At 57.1% G+C, this 15,806-nt stretch overlaps 1 protein-coding gene across 1 annotated transcript; it reads left to right on the forward strand.

Annotated features, from left to right (window-relative positions):
* The first annotated feature begins 4,413 nt into the window (after positions 1-4,413).
* On the forward strand, positions 4,414-15,456 carry LOC132569878 (atrial natriuretic peptide receptor 2-like). The gene is made up of 9 exons (XM_060236309.1): positions 4,414-4,422; positions 7,042-7,636; positions 10,494-10,696; positions 10,800-10,913; positions 11,832-11,967; positions 12,790-12,884; positions 13,140-13,273; positions 14,520-14,744; positions 15,369-15,456. Exons 1-9 carry the CDS (start codon positions 4,414-4,416, stop codon positions 15,454-15,456), a joined length of 1,599 nt encoding a protein of 532 aa, XP_060092292.1.
* The last annotated feature ends 350 nt before the right edge of the window (positions 15,457-15,806 follow it).

Here is a 15,806-nt window from a genome sequence, read left to right on the forward strand (position 1 = left end):
TCATTTGGAATAATAAAAGGCCTCAAGTCCAAGCTTAGGGTGGCCAGACCGTCCCGGTCTCCCGGGACATTCCCGGTTCTGGCCAACCAATCCCGGCTCCCGGGCTGCCTATACCGGGACCATTAAAGGTCCCGGTTTAGGCAGCCCCGGAGCCGGTGGGCCGCGGGCGCCGGCGGGGACAGGGGCGAGTGAGGGAGCGTCCCTGCGCACGCGCAGGGACGCTCCCTCACTCGCCGCCTTCCCCGCCCGCGCGCGGGGCCCGGCGGCAGTGGTGGAGGCCTCACCGTGGCCTCCGCTGGTCGCTGGAAGCCCTCCAGAGACTCTGGAGGGCCTCCAGTGACCAGCGGAGGCCGCGGAGAGGCCGCGGGGCACCCGGCGCTGGTCCCGGAAGGCCTTCCAGAGCCTCTGAAAGGCCTTCGGGGACCAGCGCCGGCCAGCGAAGGCTTCCCCGCGGCCTCCGCTGGTCCCTGGAGGCCCTCCAGAGTCTCTGGAGGGCCTCCAGGGACCAGCGGAGGCCGCGGGGAGGCCGCGGGGCACCCGGCGCTGGTCCCGGAAGGCCTTCCAGAGCCTCTGGAAGGCCTTCGGGGACCAGCGCCGGCCAGCGAAGGCTTCCCCGCGGCCTCCGCTGGTCCCTGGAGGCCCTCCAGAGTCTCTGGAGTGCCTCCAGGGACCAGCGGAGGCCGCGGGGAGGCCGCGGGGCACCCGGCGCTGGTCCCGGAAGGCCTTCCAGAGCCTCTGGAAGGCCTTCGGGGACCAGCGCCGGCCAGCGAAGGCTTCCCCGCGGCCTCCGCTGGTCCCTGGAGGCCCTCCAGAGTCTCTGGAGGGCCTCCAGGGACCAGCGGAGGCCGCGGGGAGGCCGCGGGGCACCCGGCGCTGGTCCTGGAAGGCCTTCCAGAGCCTCTGGAAGGCCTTCCGGGACCAGCGCCGGCCAGCGAAGGCTTCCCCGCGGCCTCCGCTGGTCCCTGGAGGCCCTCCAGAGTCTCTGGAGGGCCTCCAGGGACCAGCGGAGGCCGCGGGGCACCCGGCGCTGGTCCCGGAAGGCCTTCCAGAGCCTCTGGAAGGCCTTCCGGGACCAGCGCCGGCCAGCGAAGGCTTCCCCGCGGCCTCCGCTGGTCCCTGGAGGCCTTCCAGAGTCTCTGGAGGGCCTCCAGGGACCAGCGGAGGCCGCAGGGAGGCCGCGGGGCACCCGGCGCTGGTCCTGGAAGGCCTTCCGGGACCAGCGCCGGCCAGCGAAGGCTTCCCCGCGGCCTCCGCTGGTCCCTGGAGGCCCTCCAGAGTCTCTGGAGGGCCTCCAGGGACCAGCGGAGGCCGCGGGGAAGCCGCAGAGCAGCCGGCGCTCGTCCCTGGAGGCCTCCAGAGGCCAGCGCCGGTAGCGGAGAGGCCCGGCGCTGGTCCCTGGAGGCCTCCAGAGGCCAGCGCCGGCAGCTCCCTCCCTCCCTCGCCGCGAGGCCGCCGCCGCAGGACTCCCCGCCGCCGCCGCCGCTGGATGCCGCCCTGGAATCAGGTAAGGGGGCCGAAAGCGGGGGGGCGGCCTTCCTTTCTTCCCTCCCTCCTCCATCCCTCCCTCCCTCCCTTCCTTCCCTCACTCCCTTCCCTTCCTTCCTTCCCTCCCTCCTCCCTTCCTTCCTTCCCTCACTCCCTTCCTTCCCTCCCTTCCTTTCTTCCTTCCTTCCCTCACTCCCTTCCCTTCCTTCCCTCCCTCCTCCCTTCCTTCCTTTCTTCCTTCCTTCCTTCCCTCCCTCCCCCCTTCCTTCCTTCCCTCCCTCCCTCCCCCTTCCTTCCTTCCCTCCTTTTTTCCTTCCTTCCCTCCCTTCCCTCCCTTCCTTCCTTCCCTCCCTCCTTCCTTTCTTCCCTTCTTACCTCCCTCCCTTTCTCCCTTCCTTCCTTCCTTCCCTCCCTCCCTCCTTATGTTCTTATGTGACACAGAGTGTTGGACTGGATGGACCACTGGCCTGATCCAACAGGGCTTCTCTTATGTTCTTATGTGACGCAGAGTGTTGGACTGGATGGGCCACTGGCCTGATCCAACAGGGCTTCTCTTATGTTGTTATGTGACGCAGAGTGTTGGACTGGATGGGCCACTGGCCTGATCCAACAGGGCTTCTCTTATGTTGTTATGTGAGGCAGAGTGTTGGACTGGATGGGCCACTGGCCTGATCCAACAGGGCTTCTCTTATGTTGTTATGTGACGCAGAGTGTTGGACTGGATGGGCCACTGGCCTGATCCAACAGGGCTTCTCTTATGTTGTTATGTGACGCAGAGTGTTGGACTGGATGGGCCACTGGCCTGATCCAACAGGGCTTCTCTTATGTTCTTATGTGACGCAGAGTGTTGGACTGGATGGGCCACTGGCCTGATCCAACAGGGCTTCTCTTATGTTCTTATGTGACGCAGAGTGTTGGACTGGATGGGCCACTGGCCTGATCCAACAGGGCTTCTCTTATGTTCTTATGTGACGCAGAGTGTTGGACTGGATGGGCCACTGGCCTGATCCAACAGGGCTTCTCTTATGTTCTTATGTGACGCAGAGTGTTGGACAGGATGGGCCACTGGCCTGATCCAACAGGGCTTCTCTTATGTGACAATACTGACTTTGGTGGACCCAAGCACTGATTCAGTGTAAGGGAGCTTTGTGTTTGTGACTGGAGTAGACAATACTGACTTTGGTGGACCCAAGCACTGATTCAGTGTAAGGGAGCTTTGTGTTTGTGTCTTCTAGTGCAATTTTGTTCTCAGATCCTGTATTTACTTCATCAGTATATGGGATAAGGCACTTTCTCAACTGTGCTGCATAATGCAGCCTATTTATTTTGTCCTGTTGGCTCTGTTGGCTCTATCTGCGCCACCTTCATCACTTTCGGGGTGTGGATCCCCCAGTGGAGTGGTCTCCCGACTCCCTCCGCCGGCTGTTTCTGATAGCCCTGCGCCCCCTCTTTCATTTGATATGTGTCCCGTGCGGGTGCCACCCTCCCGCCGGGAGATGCCGCAAAATGAGCCCCCTTGAGGCTTATGGCGGCAGGGCTCGGGGAAGCGAGCTAGACTGCTGTTCTTTTGAGGGGTTATAGAGTGTTTCGAGCCCGTCCCTGTGGCATCGGTCCCATCATTGTGGGGCGAGGGGGCCGGCGCAGCGGCACGCTGAAGCAGCCTGTCGGTCACTTCCAGGTTCCTGTCCTGCATCTTGACCGGTGTTATTAGTGACAGGCTGCTTCGGCACCCCCCCAGTGTCCCTGGCTGGCCTTCAGACATTATGGTCACCCTATCCAAGCTATAGCTCTATACAGAAAGACAACAGATGGGGGAATAGTGATGCCAAACTTGCCATATTCTAAATTGAAAAAAAATGAACAAATATTGGACAATATTTTTATATTGATGCTATTAAAATATTTTGGCAGTAATGTGCGCAGGCGGTGGGGTGGGGGAGGGACAGAACTGGATATTTTGTGGTAGTTTTGGATTTTCTTGTTCTTCTGTTTCTACTGTTAATAAACAATGGGGGAAAGTTTTTAAAATGCTTCTAACTAGAAACCGTAGAACTAAAGTAAGGAGCAGAAGGACTTTTTGCCTCGGGTTCAGGCAGGTCTGTAGCTACGAGTGGGCCTGTTGGGGCATAGCCCCCTGACTACTAAGCAGGGCCCCCTGACTTGGGCCCCCTAACCAGCCTCCAGTTCCTTGGCTGCATCCTTCTCCATTCTGCCGTCCTCATACACAGTTGCTTCTGCTTGGTTAGGGGCCGGAAGAATTCTCTGACCCCTCAGTAAGCAGAAACAACAGGCCACTTTCAGAGCCCAGGACTGAAAGTTAAGCTCCGAGTTGCTTCTGCTTGCTTAGGGGTTGGACGAATTCTCTGACCCCTCAGCAAGCAGAAACAACAGGGCACTTTCAGCCCCCAGGACTGAAAGTTAAGCTCCCAGTTGCCTCTGCTTGCTCAGGGGTTGGAAGAATTCTCTGACCCCTCAGCAAGCAGAAACAAGGGGGCACTTTCGGAGCCCAGGACTGAAAGTTAAGCGCCACCTTGCTTCTGCTTGCTTAGGGGCTGGAAGAAATCGCTGACCCCTCAGCAAGCAGAAACAACGGGGGACTTTCAGCGCCCAGGCTGAAAGTTAAGCTCCACATTGGGCTGACGTTGGGCTAGAGGGCGCGTGCAAGAAGAGGCCGTTCTGGCCCTCAAGTGGGGCGGTGGGGGTAGGGGTGGTGGAGGGCTCCATTGCAGACAGGGCAGGGTAGGGTAGACTGGCGCACACAAGTGAAGGTCCCGGCTGCAGTCCGGGGCTGGGGATCAGTGGAGAGGTGATGTTCACCTGACAGGAAGAAATCGGAATTGGAGGTCTTGTAGCCCCAGAAGTCAGTTGTGACTTGGTGGCGCCTTTCACCGCCCCCCCCTTGTTCCGCTGGGCTTGTCTAGCTGGATCATGCTACAGGTAAGGGCAGGAGACCGTGCGGCACATATCTAAACCTCTGAGTGGATCCCCACCAGAGCTGCTTTGAGGAGGGGTGGAAAGGAATCACCTTAGGGCAGCTGTGGGAGCGGGGAGGCTGTATGGCAGCGAGCTGTCAGCTTTCCTCCTCAGCGGTGGTAGGAGAGAAGGCCATGGAGGTTGGGGCCACTATGTGCCCCCTGAAAGCCATCAGGGCCCCCCAATTCTTCAAATCTTGGCTACGGGACTGGGTTCAGGGTCAGTGGCTACGGCTTTCTGTTTTCTAGGAGGACGGCCGACTCTGGGCAGGGTCCTCCCCAGAAGCCTGTAGAACAGAAAGAGGGGGGGGGAGGCAGTGGAATGGTTACAAATTGTACTTTTACACCTGGGAGATCTTGCACATTTTGTGTGGATCCCTTTAGCGTGGCTGCAGCTTCCTGTGCTCTAGGAGGATGGCCACTCTCCACAGCATTTCCCAAGAAGCCTGGGGAACAGGAAGGGGGGGGGGGGTTAAGGGCTTCAAAGGGTACTTTCCAGCGTCTTCACCGAGGACAAAGAGGGGGGCTCCGGTGGGACAACCTGAAGCTCATATGAGAGAATATTTTGCATTAAGGGTTGCCTCCCTAGGAACTCCGCTGCCTCTTCACAACACAGGCACGCTGGGCATGGCTTTGTGCCACTAGCACCTGCCTGGCATCCTCGTGCCGGTGCAGCCGGAGAGAAGCAGCAGCCGGCAGAGGGCAGGCCCCTCCACTCCCTCATCACTTCTCTTGGAAGGACTGAGCTGCAGGGGCATCTCCTGTGTGGAGACTCAAATCGACCTTTCCCACCTTCACATCTGGGGCAGGGGGATTGTTCTGAATCTTTTTTTCCAGGCTAATTGTACTGACGAGCAGGCTCCGAGTATCAGGAACCAGAAGAATGCCTGGATGGAGCCGTCCAGTCCAAAGGTCCAGATTCCAGAAAGGCAGACCAGGCAGCTTCAGTGGTTGACCAAGGAAGGCGGGGAATGTTGAGGAAGCAGCGATGGCTGGGCTAATAAATAGGGGCGCCAGCGCTGGTTTTGGGAAATACTGGGAAACTGGTGGATGGAAACTGGGCAGGGTGGGCTTTGGCCACGGAGGAACCTCAGCACGGTATAATGCCATAGAGCAGGGGTGGCCGACGGTAGCTCTCCAGATGTTTTTTGCCTGCTACTCCCATCAGCCTCAGCCATTGGTCATGCTGGCTGGGGCTGATGGGAGTTGTATGCAAAAAACATCTGGAGAGCTACCGCTGGCCACCCCTGCCATAGAGCCCATCTTTCAGAACAGCCACTTTCTCCAGAACAGATCGCTGTCTGTAGACCACTTATAATTCTGGGCACTCACCCCCCCCCCCTTAAGGCTGGCAACCCTTCTAATGGAGCTCAATCTAGTCCAGACAGGTGCTCTTGACTGGTTTGGGCACTGATCAGAGGTCTGGAAGACAGCCTCCTTCAGCAGGACAGTTAGGGGGGACTCGGAGACGGGAAGGCAGATCTCTGCTGCAGTGGCTGGATAGCACCTTTCCTCCTGCTTCCGCCAATTCCCCATGGGTGGCTCTTCCCTGAGAAACGGGGTCCAATCTCTGGCCGTTGTAAGCCTTCTGCAAGGGAGTGGGGATGGGGGTGCAGAGGAAGGGATGCATGGGGGGAGATTCAGAACTAGCAGGGGGACAGAGGTTGGGATTTTTGGGGGTCCCATTGTGCATCACTTTAATACTTACCAACCCTGAACTTCCTTTGCCACATTGTCACCTGCTCACCCAGTTTGTGGCCACCCTCTGGTGTGATCGAGGCTTGGTGGGTTTCTGTTCAGACTCAGGTTTTCTCCCCCAGTGCAGTGGGGGAGGCACGACTTTGTGAGGAAATCCTGCCCCATGGCACCTGCTCCCCCTCCTCCTCAAAGTGGGGCTTTGGGAAGAGGGGTTGAGATCCAGGCTTCAATTCAAACGTGGTTGTGGAGGGCGACTTGAGGATAAACTGGAGGGGGCTTGATGCCCGTTTCCTAACCGGGGAGGGGGGGATTCATCTAGAACAGGGGTGGCCAACGGTAGCTCTCCAGATGTTTTTTTGCCTACAACTCCCATTGGCCATGCTGGCTGGGGCTGATGGGAGTTGTAGGCAAAAAACATCTGGAGAGCTACCACTGGCCACCCCTGATCTAGAAGAGCTGGATCACCGCCAGGCGCGGAGCTGCCAATGATGGAGGTGTGGGGCTGTTGCTTTGGGGGCAATCGGGGGCTCAGGAGGGCCCACCGGCAATCCCTGGCAGCCCACCGGGAGAAGCGGGCAGCATTCAGCTCTAGTTCCCGCCTGGTTCCTCCCACCTGCGGCCAGGAGAGGTGTGCGCGGGAGGGCGCAGAGGGGCGGCCCCCCCGACTTCCCCCCGCCCCCGAGGAGGCCTCTGGAGGGAGGGAGGGCCGTGCAGGGGCGCCTTTTCCGAGGGAGCGCAGCGCGGCCGCCCCACAGACGGGCTCTCCCTGCCTTCTGCTGCCGCCCAGAGCTCCTCGCCCGCCCCGTCCATGGCGCCACCGCCCCTCCTGCTGCTGCTGCTGCCGCCAGCCCTGCTGGGGGTGCCCTCCGCCGCCTCCTCCGCCCAGGCCAGCGCCGCCCCGTCGGGGGACCTGACTTTGGGGGTGCTGCTGCCGGGGCGCAACGTGAGCTACCCCTGGGCCTGGCACCGCATCAAACCCGCCCTGAGCCTGGCGCTGGAGGCCCAGCTGCGCCCCCCAGGCCTCGCCCTCCGCACCGCCTTCGCCTCCACCGAGGGCCGGGATGGCGACTGCAACCGCTATGTGGCCCTGTGGGAGGCCGCGAAGCTGAAGTGCTTCCACGACCCGGACGTGCTGCTGGGGCCGGGCTGCGGCCACCCAGGCTACTCAGTGGGGCGCTTAGCCCAGCACTGGCAGCTGCCGCTCCTTCGAGCCGGGGCCTATGCAAGAAGACGCGCAGATCTCGGCAGCGCGGTGGTGTACGCCGGTCCCCTGGGGCCTGCCCTATTCGCCTTCGTGCCCCGGCTGCACCGGCGCTTCAACTGGACCTCCCGCGCCGTCCTTGTGTACGCTGAGAAGCTCCATGACTGGCAATACCATTACGCCTTCTTCAAGCGACTTGAAGAGGCCGTCTGGATCGCCGACTTCCACCGATATGGGCAGCCCGAGGAGACGGTCCGGTTCATCCGGGCCAAGGGGCGAGGTAAGCCAGCCCCCCCCGCCCCGCCCGCCCATCCGGAGCCGCCTCTCCCGCCCTGGGAGCGGCCCCTGCCCCCACCCCTCTGGGGCACCGATCCAGGGCTTTCTTTCTGCGGGGAAACGCGGCTGAACGGAGTTCCTGGACCTCTTGGGGGAAACAAGATTATTATTTTTTTAAATGTCCAAATGTCGGGACCAGTTTGGTGCAGTGGTTGAGCCTGCCCACTCTTATCTGGGAGAACCGGGTTTGATCCCCACTCCTCCACTGGCACCTGCTGGAATGGCCTTGGGTCAGCCATAGCTCTCATAGGAGTTGTCCCTGAAAGGGCAGCTGCTGTGAGAGCCCTCTCAGCCCCACCCACCTCACAGGGTGTCTGTTGTGGAGGGGGGGGGGGAGATTGTGGCTGCTCTGAGATTGAGAGAAAAGGGCAGGATATAAATCCAATCTCATCTTCATTTCCCTCTGGAGACTTCTGGCCCCTCTTTTTCGGAGGGGGGACCCTGACAGCCCCTCTCCCAATCTTCAAGAGAGGAGGGAAGGCCGTGGGTGAGGAAGGCATGTTGTGGAGGGCGAGAAGGCAGTGGGCCTAGAGATGCACATCGAACAGAAGGGGGCAGTCAGTGTCTTCTGGGAAGGGAGCCCCTCCCCCAGGCCTCCCTCCAGCCTCAGCTCCCTCCTCCCACACTTAAGAAAAAGCTGGTGTACTTCTTGCAGTGGCTGTAGGACATAATTTTCACTCACAAATCCACAGAGGTTCGTTGCCTCTGAATGTATTCCAGTATTTTCTCTGTTATTTTCCCAATTTTTTTTAGACCTGGAAAACAGGTATTTTGTGAGTTTGCGGCAACTGTGGTGTGGACTTGCCCAGTGCTCTGGAGGCTTCTTGCCTCAAGCTGATTCTTGGCTTCATGAGGTTTTTCTCGCTCACCTCATGGTAGCTCACTGGGGGTTTTTCGTAGAAATAATTATAGGGAAACATTAAAAAAAAAACAATTGCAGTGGCCTTAGGGAACAATTCAAGCCCCTCTCCCTTTTAGGGAACAACTTGATTTTATTTACTTTACTGATTCCACCTCTTTACCCCCAGTGAGGACCTCCAGCATCTGACCTGTTTCTTCCGTCACCCATGTTATGTCTCACAACAGCCCTGTGAGGGAGGCTAGGCTGAGAGTGTGGGACTGGGCCAAGGTCTCTCAACGAGCTTCTGTGGTGTGGGGGGAGCGGGTTTGAACCTTGGATTCCCAGAACCTTCTCTAGGAATACAACCTTTTTATTAAAGGCGGAGCTTGGTAGAATGCGTACACAAATTCTAAAGCTATGGAAGGATCCATATTTTTAATGAATTTTGTACCACTGAAGCACCATGAAATATGTGGTTTTTGTGATGAAGTTCATTGACAAGAGTGTGATATGTGTTCAGAATTTGGACTGGGATGGAGTCCAAGTGAAATAAGAACACCAAAAGGGCACCCACTTTTTTATACCATGGCAGCGCTATGAAATGCTGGATCCATGATTTTGATGGTTTTGTTCGCGGCAAGCTGTGATACAACCGATGTACTCTGTTGTTTCAGTAGCCCTGTACATCTCTGTGGTATAAATGTGTGTCCAGCCCATTGTACAGGCATACATCCATCTCTAAGGAAGATTTGGGGAACTAGTACTGGATAAACCTAGAGTTTGTACCACACGTTCAGCTATGGATCCGATAAGTGTAACACAAGACTTACTCAGCACACTTACAAAGAACAATCAGGTACACTCTGCATTAGGATTGTAAGTGTGTCCGGGGTGACTTGTGAGCAGGACTTGAGTAAAAATAGTATGAATTCATGAAGATCCGTCCCCTGAATCCATGTTTTTTCACCATGATGCTGACCACAGAACTGGATACGTGTTTTCCTTTGTGCAGTTTGTGGACATCAGTGGATTCTGTACACTTTTTGTGTGTGTTGTGGGGTCTGATGTAAAAATCATGAAGAAACGTCAAGATTTCTACCTTGACTCCATTTTTTTGGCTCGATGGTGGTGTCAGGAAGTGTTGGATCTTTATTATCTCATGTTCCGTCTATAGACTTTGAGATATAGACCTTTGCAGTGAATTTCAGTAGAGTCAGGGGCCCCACCATGCCCCCCCTCCGCAGCACCCTCACAGTCCCACCACCCACACCCTTCTGCCCCCCCACCGAGGGCGTGTGCCACATAGGGGGGTGGGGAGGGTGTGCGCGGCAGCCATGCGACGGCCAGGCAACGTTCTGAGCCCACAGAGGCTGCACGCCATCCAGCTACTGTCGCTCCGCGGAGGCAGAGGTGGAGGGACAGCGATCGGACAGTGTGTGGGCCTCTGCAGTGCTCAGAGTCTTGCTGGGGCCCGTGGAGGTTGGAAGGGTGCATGCGACTGGACAGAGAGGGTGCCACAGAGGAGGTTGGCAGGGTAACGGATGGCGAGTGGCTCTCCTCCCGGGTGATATCAATCACCGGGGGGGCAATTGGGTCCCCCCGCACCCCAGGCATGTGCCTAATTTGCCTACAGGTGGGTCACCACCGAGTGCAGCCCACGTAAAAGTGATGAGAATCCATCCACCATGGCGCCATGAATTGCTCGGTCCATGAGCTTTAAAGTGCAGTCTGGGAAAATGTCCTCCTTGATTGACGCGGGTGAGGAGGACACCTGGCTGCCAGCACTGGGGAGGGGGGACTGCAACACAATGCTCATGTGACAAGGAGCCAACGAGCCAGATAATGCAGAGCATCCTAAGTCAAACCTTGCGCTTCATGCTCATTGCCCCTCACTGCCTGCCCTCTGCTCCTTGCTTGCGTCTGACACACACTCCTCTGGGTGGGGGTGGTTTCTCCTTAGTGGTCTACATCTTGGGGCCCCATAAGATGTTGCAGGAGATCATGCACCAGGCACAGGCTCAGAACATGACCAGCGGTGACTACGTCTTCATCTACCTGGACATTTGGGGGGGAAGCCTGAGAGCTGAGGGGCATCGTGAGGCCAAGAAGCCCTGGCAGAGCATGGAGAGCCAAGATACAGGAGTCCTCCGAGAGGCCTTCCAGGTAAGACCAGGACTCTGCTGCAGGGAGGGAAGGAAGGAAAGGGAGACTTGGGAGCAGAGTTCCAACCAGCTGGAGCTCCCTTGACCTTTTCCTCTAATTGCAGACGGTGCTGGTGGTCGCTGCTCATGAGCCCCAAACCCCTGAATACCGGCGTTTCCAGAGCCAGCTGGTCCAGCGTGCCCAGAGGGACTTTGGTGTGGCTGTGAATGACTCCGTGGTAAATCTACACACCCCTGCTTGCATGCCTTCTTCTGCACTCTTATTATGGGAGGGAGTGAAGAGCCCTTTATGAGAAGTGAGGAGAGACAGATCAGCCAGCCTTCCGGGGCCACAAACACTTTCCCCCTTGGCCTTGTGGAAGAAACGACCCAGGAGAATCCCCAGGGTTGGGGTTGAGGAAGGCAGCTACGGCTTGGCTTTGCAGGTGGGTCACCAGGGTTGGCTTGATAGGTGGAGGTCAGAATTTGCCCCTGGTCATGCAGGATGTTTGCAGTGGTCGCCTTGGCAGTTCTCTCTTCTGGGCAACCCCTGTGGCTTCCTCCCACCTGGCTTTCTCAGTCACTGTCCTGAGTGCCTTCTCAGTTGTGCTCCCTGTGCTGGGTGGTTCAGTCTCGGGGCTGTCCACTTCGCCCTCCCCGTTTCCTCACATTCACTGCCCACACCCAGCATGGACACAAGTGTTCTGCCTTCCTTGTGTGCTTTAAGGCTTGCCTCTTGTCAGCCAGGTCTGGACTGCTCTTCCCTCCCAGCGGATGCTGTCGTCCCTCCAGGCGTCTCCTCCATGTCATAGTTGAAGAGGGGTGAATCCCAGGCCTTGTATCTCTGGTGGGCTGCCAGTTCTAAGCTTGCTTGAGGCATGGTGGTCACCAAACCCACACAGACCCTTGATTCCCAGCTTCAGACCCCTGCCCCAGCTAAAGAGTAGCTGCTGGTCTGGAGCCATTCAGGGGCCCTCTGGCTCCCAGATATTTGAGCTTAGACCATCAGGGGCCACCACATGTCACTTCACATGACTCCAATAGCAGAGTTCTGTCTAGATTGTCCTTCAGGTCCAAGGCAGTGGCTGCCAGTGAGGCTGCGGGGAACAAGATCGTTCCATTCCGTTTCTCTCCCTCTCTCTCTCCCCCTGTGGCAGGGGACGCTGGTGGCCGGCTGCTTCCACGACGTGCTGCTGCTGTATCTCAAGGCCCTGAACGAGACGCTGCAGGAAGGTGGAACCAAGCGGAACACCAGCCACATCCTGGAGAAGATGAGGGGACTGAAATTCCAGGGTATTGGAGGCTTGCCATGGGGGAAAGAGTGGCTGGGGGTTGGGGGACGGGGAGGTTGCCAGGAATTTGGGACTGGGGGTTGGGGGGAGGCAGCAAGTGGGTGCCCTGGGCTGAGACAGATCAGGCCAGGAGGGGGTGGGAATGGCAGAAGGGGGCTGGCTTTAGAGAGGAGCTGCCCCAGAGCCCGTCCAAGAGGTTAACTCAGCCATGGGTCACGAATGACAATGGATGCTGGGATCCTCAAAGAAGAAGAGTTTTTTCATGCCCCGCCCTTCACTACCCGGAGGAGCCTCGAAGGGGCTTCCAATCACCTTCCCTTCCTCTTCACACAACAGGCACTCTGTGAAGTAGGTGGGCGGGGCTGAAACTAGGCAGGGGCCGTGGGGGCAGCGCCCTCTCCCAAATCTGCCAGACACGCCCACTCCTGATCCCCTGACCCCCCTCTCGTTTATGCTCCTTTAATTAAATTAGCACCCCCTGGAGCCCCCTCCAGAAAAAAAATCCTAGATACGGGCCTGTGGCTGAGAGAACTCTGAGGGAACTATGGCTGGCCCTGGGTCACCCAGCTGGCTTCATGTGGGAGAGGACTAGAGAATCGAACCCGGTTCTCCAGATTAGAGTCCACTGGTCTTAACCACTACACCAGGGGTAGGGAACGTTGGCTCTCCAGATGTTTTTTTGCCTACAACTTTCATCAGCACCAGCCATTGGCCATGCTGGCTGGGGCTGATGGGAGTTGTAGGCGAAAAACATCTGGAAAGCCAATGTTCCTACCCCTGCACTACACCAAACTGCCTCTCCCTCCCTGCCCCCCCCTTCCAGGTGTCACTGGGACAGTGAGCCTCAATGGAGACAATGAACGAGAGATGGATTTTGACCTGTGGGCCATGAGGGATGTGGAGAGCGGAGAATTCCAGGTGTGTGTATGGTGGGGGGAGGTGTCTGCCACAATAGGTGGGGGAGAGTCCCCAAGCAGCCCCACTGGGTCTCTGAATGGGCTGGTATGCCCCAAAAAGCTACTAGAGAGACCTGAGTGGGAGTAGGGGACCTGAAGGTGGAGGGAGGTGGGACGCCAGGGCCTCCATTGGGAGGGGGTTCTGGGAAGTTGTAACAGACATGGAGGAAGGTGCCCCCTGGGTCTGTGGTCTGAATCCAGCCCCTTCTTCCCACAGGTGGTGGCTCATTTTGTGGGCTCAGAGAACCAGACGAACTGGCTGGGGCCCATCCACTGGAAGAAGGGGAGCCCTCCTCTCAACGACCCGCCCTGTGTCTTCGACATGGATGACCCCTCCTGTGGTAAGAGTGGGTGTGTCCAAGGGTTAGAGGGACTTCATCTCACTGTCCTGCCACGGTAGCCGTTCCTAAACCCTTTAATCCCCTCTGCCACCCCAGTGGTGATAAGTCTGCCAGGCTGGACAGCTCAGAATAGGAATGTTCAAACGCCTGCCATTTTGCCTCACGTTCTGCTCTCTGGTTGGGAGCACAGAGTGAGTCTTCACCAAACGGTTTGGCGATTCACAAGCCGCTGACATCTTTTTATTGGGTAAGTTTGTGCATATCCATACAGTACGGTTGGCATTATTCCACATCTGTGTGTTCTCACACATCTGAATGGGAGTTCTGGTTTCCTCCTCTCGCGTAGACCCGCCGTCACTGCTCGCTGCATGGCAGCCGATCCTAAAAACAGACAGAGAGCAAATTGTTCAGCCTGATAGTAATGATGGTTTATTTCTTACCATTTGGTGCTCATTTTATTGCTGGTGATCATTGGAGGTTTTCACACATGCACGTTTTTGCTCAGCCTTATGGGATTTTAGTTGTCTCTCCATGTCATTTAATCACCTGGATGAGCCTCACTTTCCCCTGCTGCACAGAGGCAAAAGATGCTGGAAAGAGAGAAGGAAATGAAACCGAAGCCCCACAGCTTGTGCCCTTCTCTCCATCCCCACCGCTGAGTCGCTTTTGGGTGGTTTCTGATAGAGTGCTTAGCCAGTTGGACGCATTTGTCTTCAGAACAAGACACTGAGCCAATCCAGAGTAATTTACAGTGCTTTGTGATGGGCAGTCATGATGCCATCCCCAGTGTACCCTTCCATCCACACTCTGCAGCCTGAAGTGGGGGTTCCGATCAGAGAGGATGGTCCTCTCCCCCCCACCCCAAGTAGGGATGTTCTAACACTTCTCAGTTCATCTCATGATCTGCTTGCTGATTGGAGGAGGGAACTGGTGGATTGCCAATCAGTTTGGCCATACCAGAGAATCTCAGGCCTCTGTCCCAGGTAAGTTTTTGCATATGCAAACGATATAATGCAGTCTGCAGAATTTTGCACATCCCAGTGGGAGTCCTGCCTCCACCCAAGATACTTGTTATCTCTGCTTCCTGCTCAGCAGCCAGCCATAAAAATAAACATTGAGAAAATTAATTGGTTGAACAATGATTATAAATTATTGTAGTGGTTTTGATGTTTGGTCGTGATCTCATTGAGAACTGGAGGGCATAGTGCACAGAGCTCAAACTGGCACAGGTTGTGTGGTTGTGACCTCTTGTGAAGCCGAGTGGTGTGGGCAACTCCATCGGTGACCCCAGGAGCACCATCCCAGATCCCCTTGGGGATTCATGTTCCCATCAAGTCTCCTCTCGGGGCCAGCCGTGGGCCTGCCTCAGCAGAAGTGACGCTCTCCTGCCCGGCTCCAGATGCGAGACATCCCGTGGCCTGGTTCAGCAGGGTCTGCATCGACCCACCCGGAATGGATGCTGCCCCTCCAGCAGCTTACAGGTGAGGAAGGGGCTTGGGAAACTCTTCCACACAAACAGAAGCCTTGTGCCTGCACACTGGGGGGGTGGGATTCACAAGGGGGCTGATTGGGGTCAGTATGGAAAGGGACTACCCTCTCTGGGTGGATCCTGGGCGGCTTGATGTCCTCAATGGGTCCTCCGTTATTTGTGGATCACTCCTTTTCTAGAGGGACAAGGCTGCATGACCATGACTCTCCCCTCCCCCTCCAGCCAGGCACTCAGAAGGAGAACTTCAGTGGAGACTCCAGTTCCTGCAACTAGCTCATCGGTGACCTTGTGGAGGTGAAGGATTGTGAGGAAGGACCAGGGAGAGGTGTGTGTGTGTGTAGAGCTGGTGGGCATTGTGAGGTCAAAGAGGGAGGGGCAGTTGCTAAAGACACCTGAGAGACCCCCCACTGAAAGCCCAAGGGGGATTCCTTCTCTCTCTACCACTGATGTTGTCCCTCCAGAGCTCATAAGCTCTTTCACAGCTAGAGGGAGAGGTCAGCCTTGGTGGGCACCAGGCCTGTAACCTCTCAGGGGTCTTTTTTCAGCCAACCCTGTGAATTTGACAGAGGTGGGCTTGCTCTCCAGTGGGCTAGCACATCTCCTTTCATGCTCTCAGGGGTTTTCTCAACGGCATCATCATCTTCCATTCCGTTCACGGCATCATTGGGCACCATGACAGCCTCAAGTCTTCTGACTCTTGGTGAACAGTGGCTGGGCACTCAAGATCTCCAGTGGTGGGCTAGTCAGTTTCCAGCAGAGCAGGAAAAGTGAGTGAAACCAGGCTTTTTCCACACACCACCCCACAATGGCAGTACCTTTCCCAATGGCAAGGCCTTCCTTCCACCCCATCCCCAGAAAAAGGAGAGCCCCCGTGACAGCACTCAGCCTTGCTATTCCTGAGCCCATTTGAAGTGGTCCTCTGTTTGCTGCACTTTTGCAGGATCCCCTTCTGACCTTTCTCTCTTTCTCCATCCCTTGCTTTCTCCTCCTTGCCTCTCCGAAGAAGCTGCCACCTTACAGAGGCAAGAAGCGGAAGAGTAGTTTTGGGATCATC

The sequence above is a fragment of the Heteronotia binoei genome, chromosome 4, assembly GCF_032191835.1.
Source record: "Heteronotia binoei isolate CCM8104 ecotype False Entrance Well chromosome 4, APGP_CSIRO_Hbin_v1, whole genome shotgun sequence".
Classification (NCBI taxonomy): Eukaryota; Metazoa; Chordata; class Lepidosauria; order Squamata; family Gekkonidae; genus Heteronotia; species Heteronotia binoei.

Bases quoted from the DNA above. Each gene is read 5' to 3' on its own strand.
- LOC132569878 (XM_060236309.1), top strand. The intron at 11,968-12,789 runs GTATTGGAGGCT...CCCCCCTTCCAG, and splicing joins GAGGGGACTGAAATTCCAGG to GTGTCACTGGGACAGTGAGC. The intron at 14,745-15,368 runs GTGAGGAAGGGG...TCATGCTCTCAG, and splicing joins GCCCCTCCAGCAGCTTACAG to GGGTTTTCTCAACGGCATCA.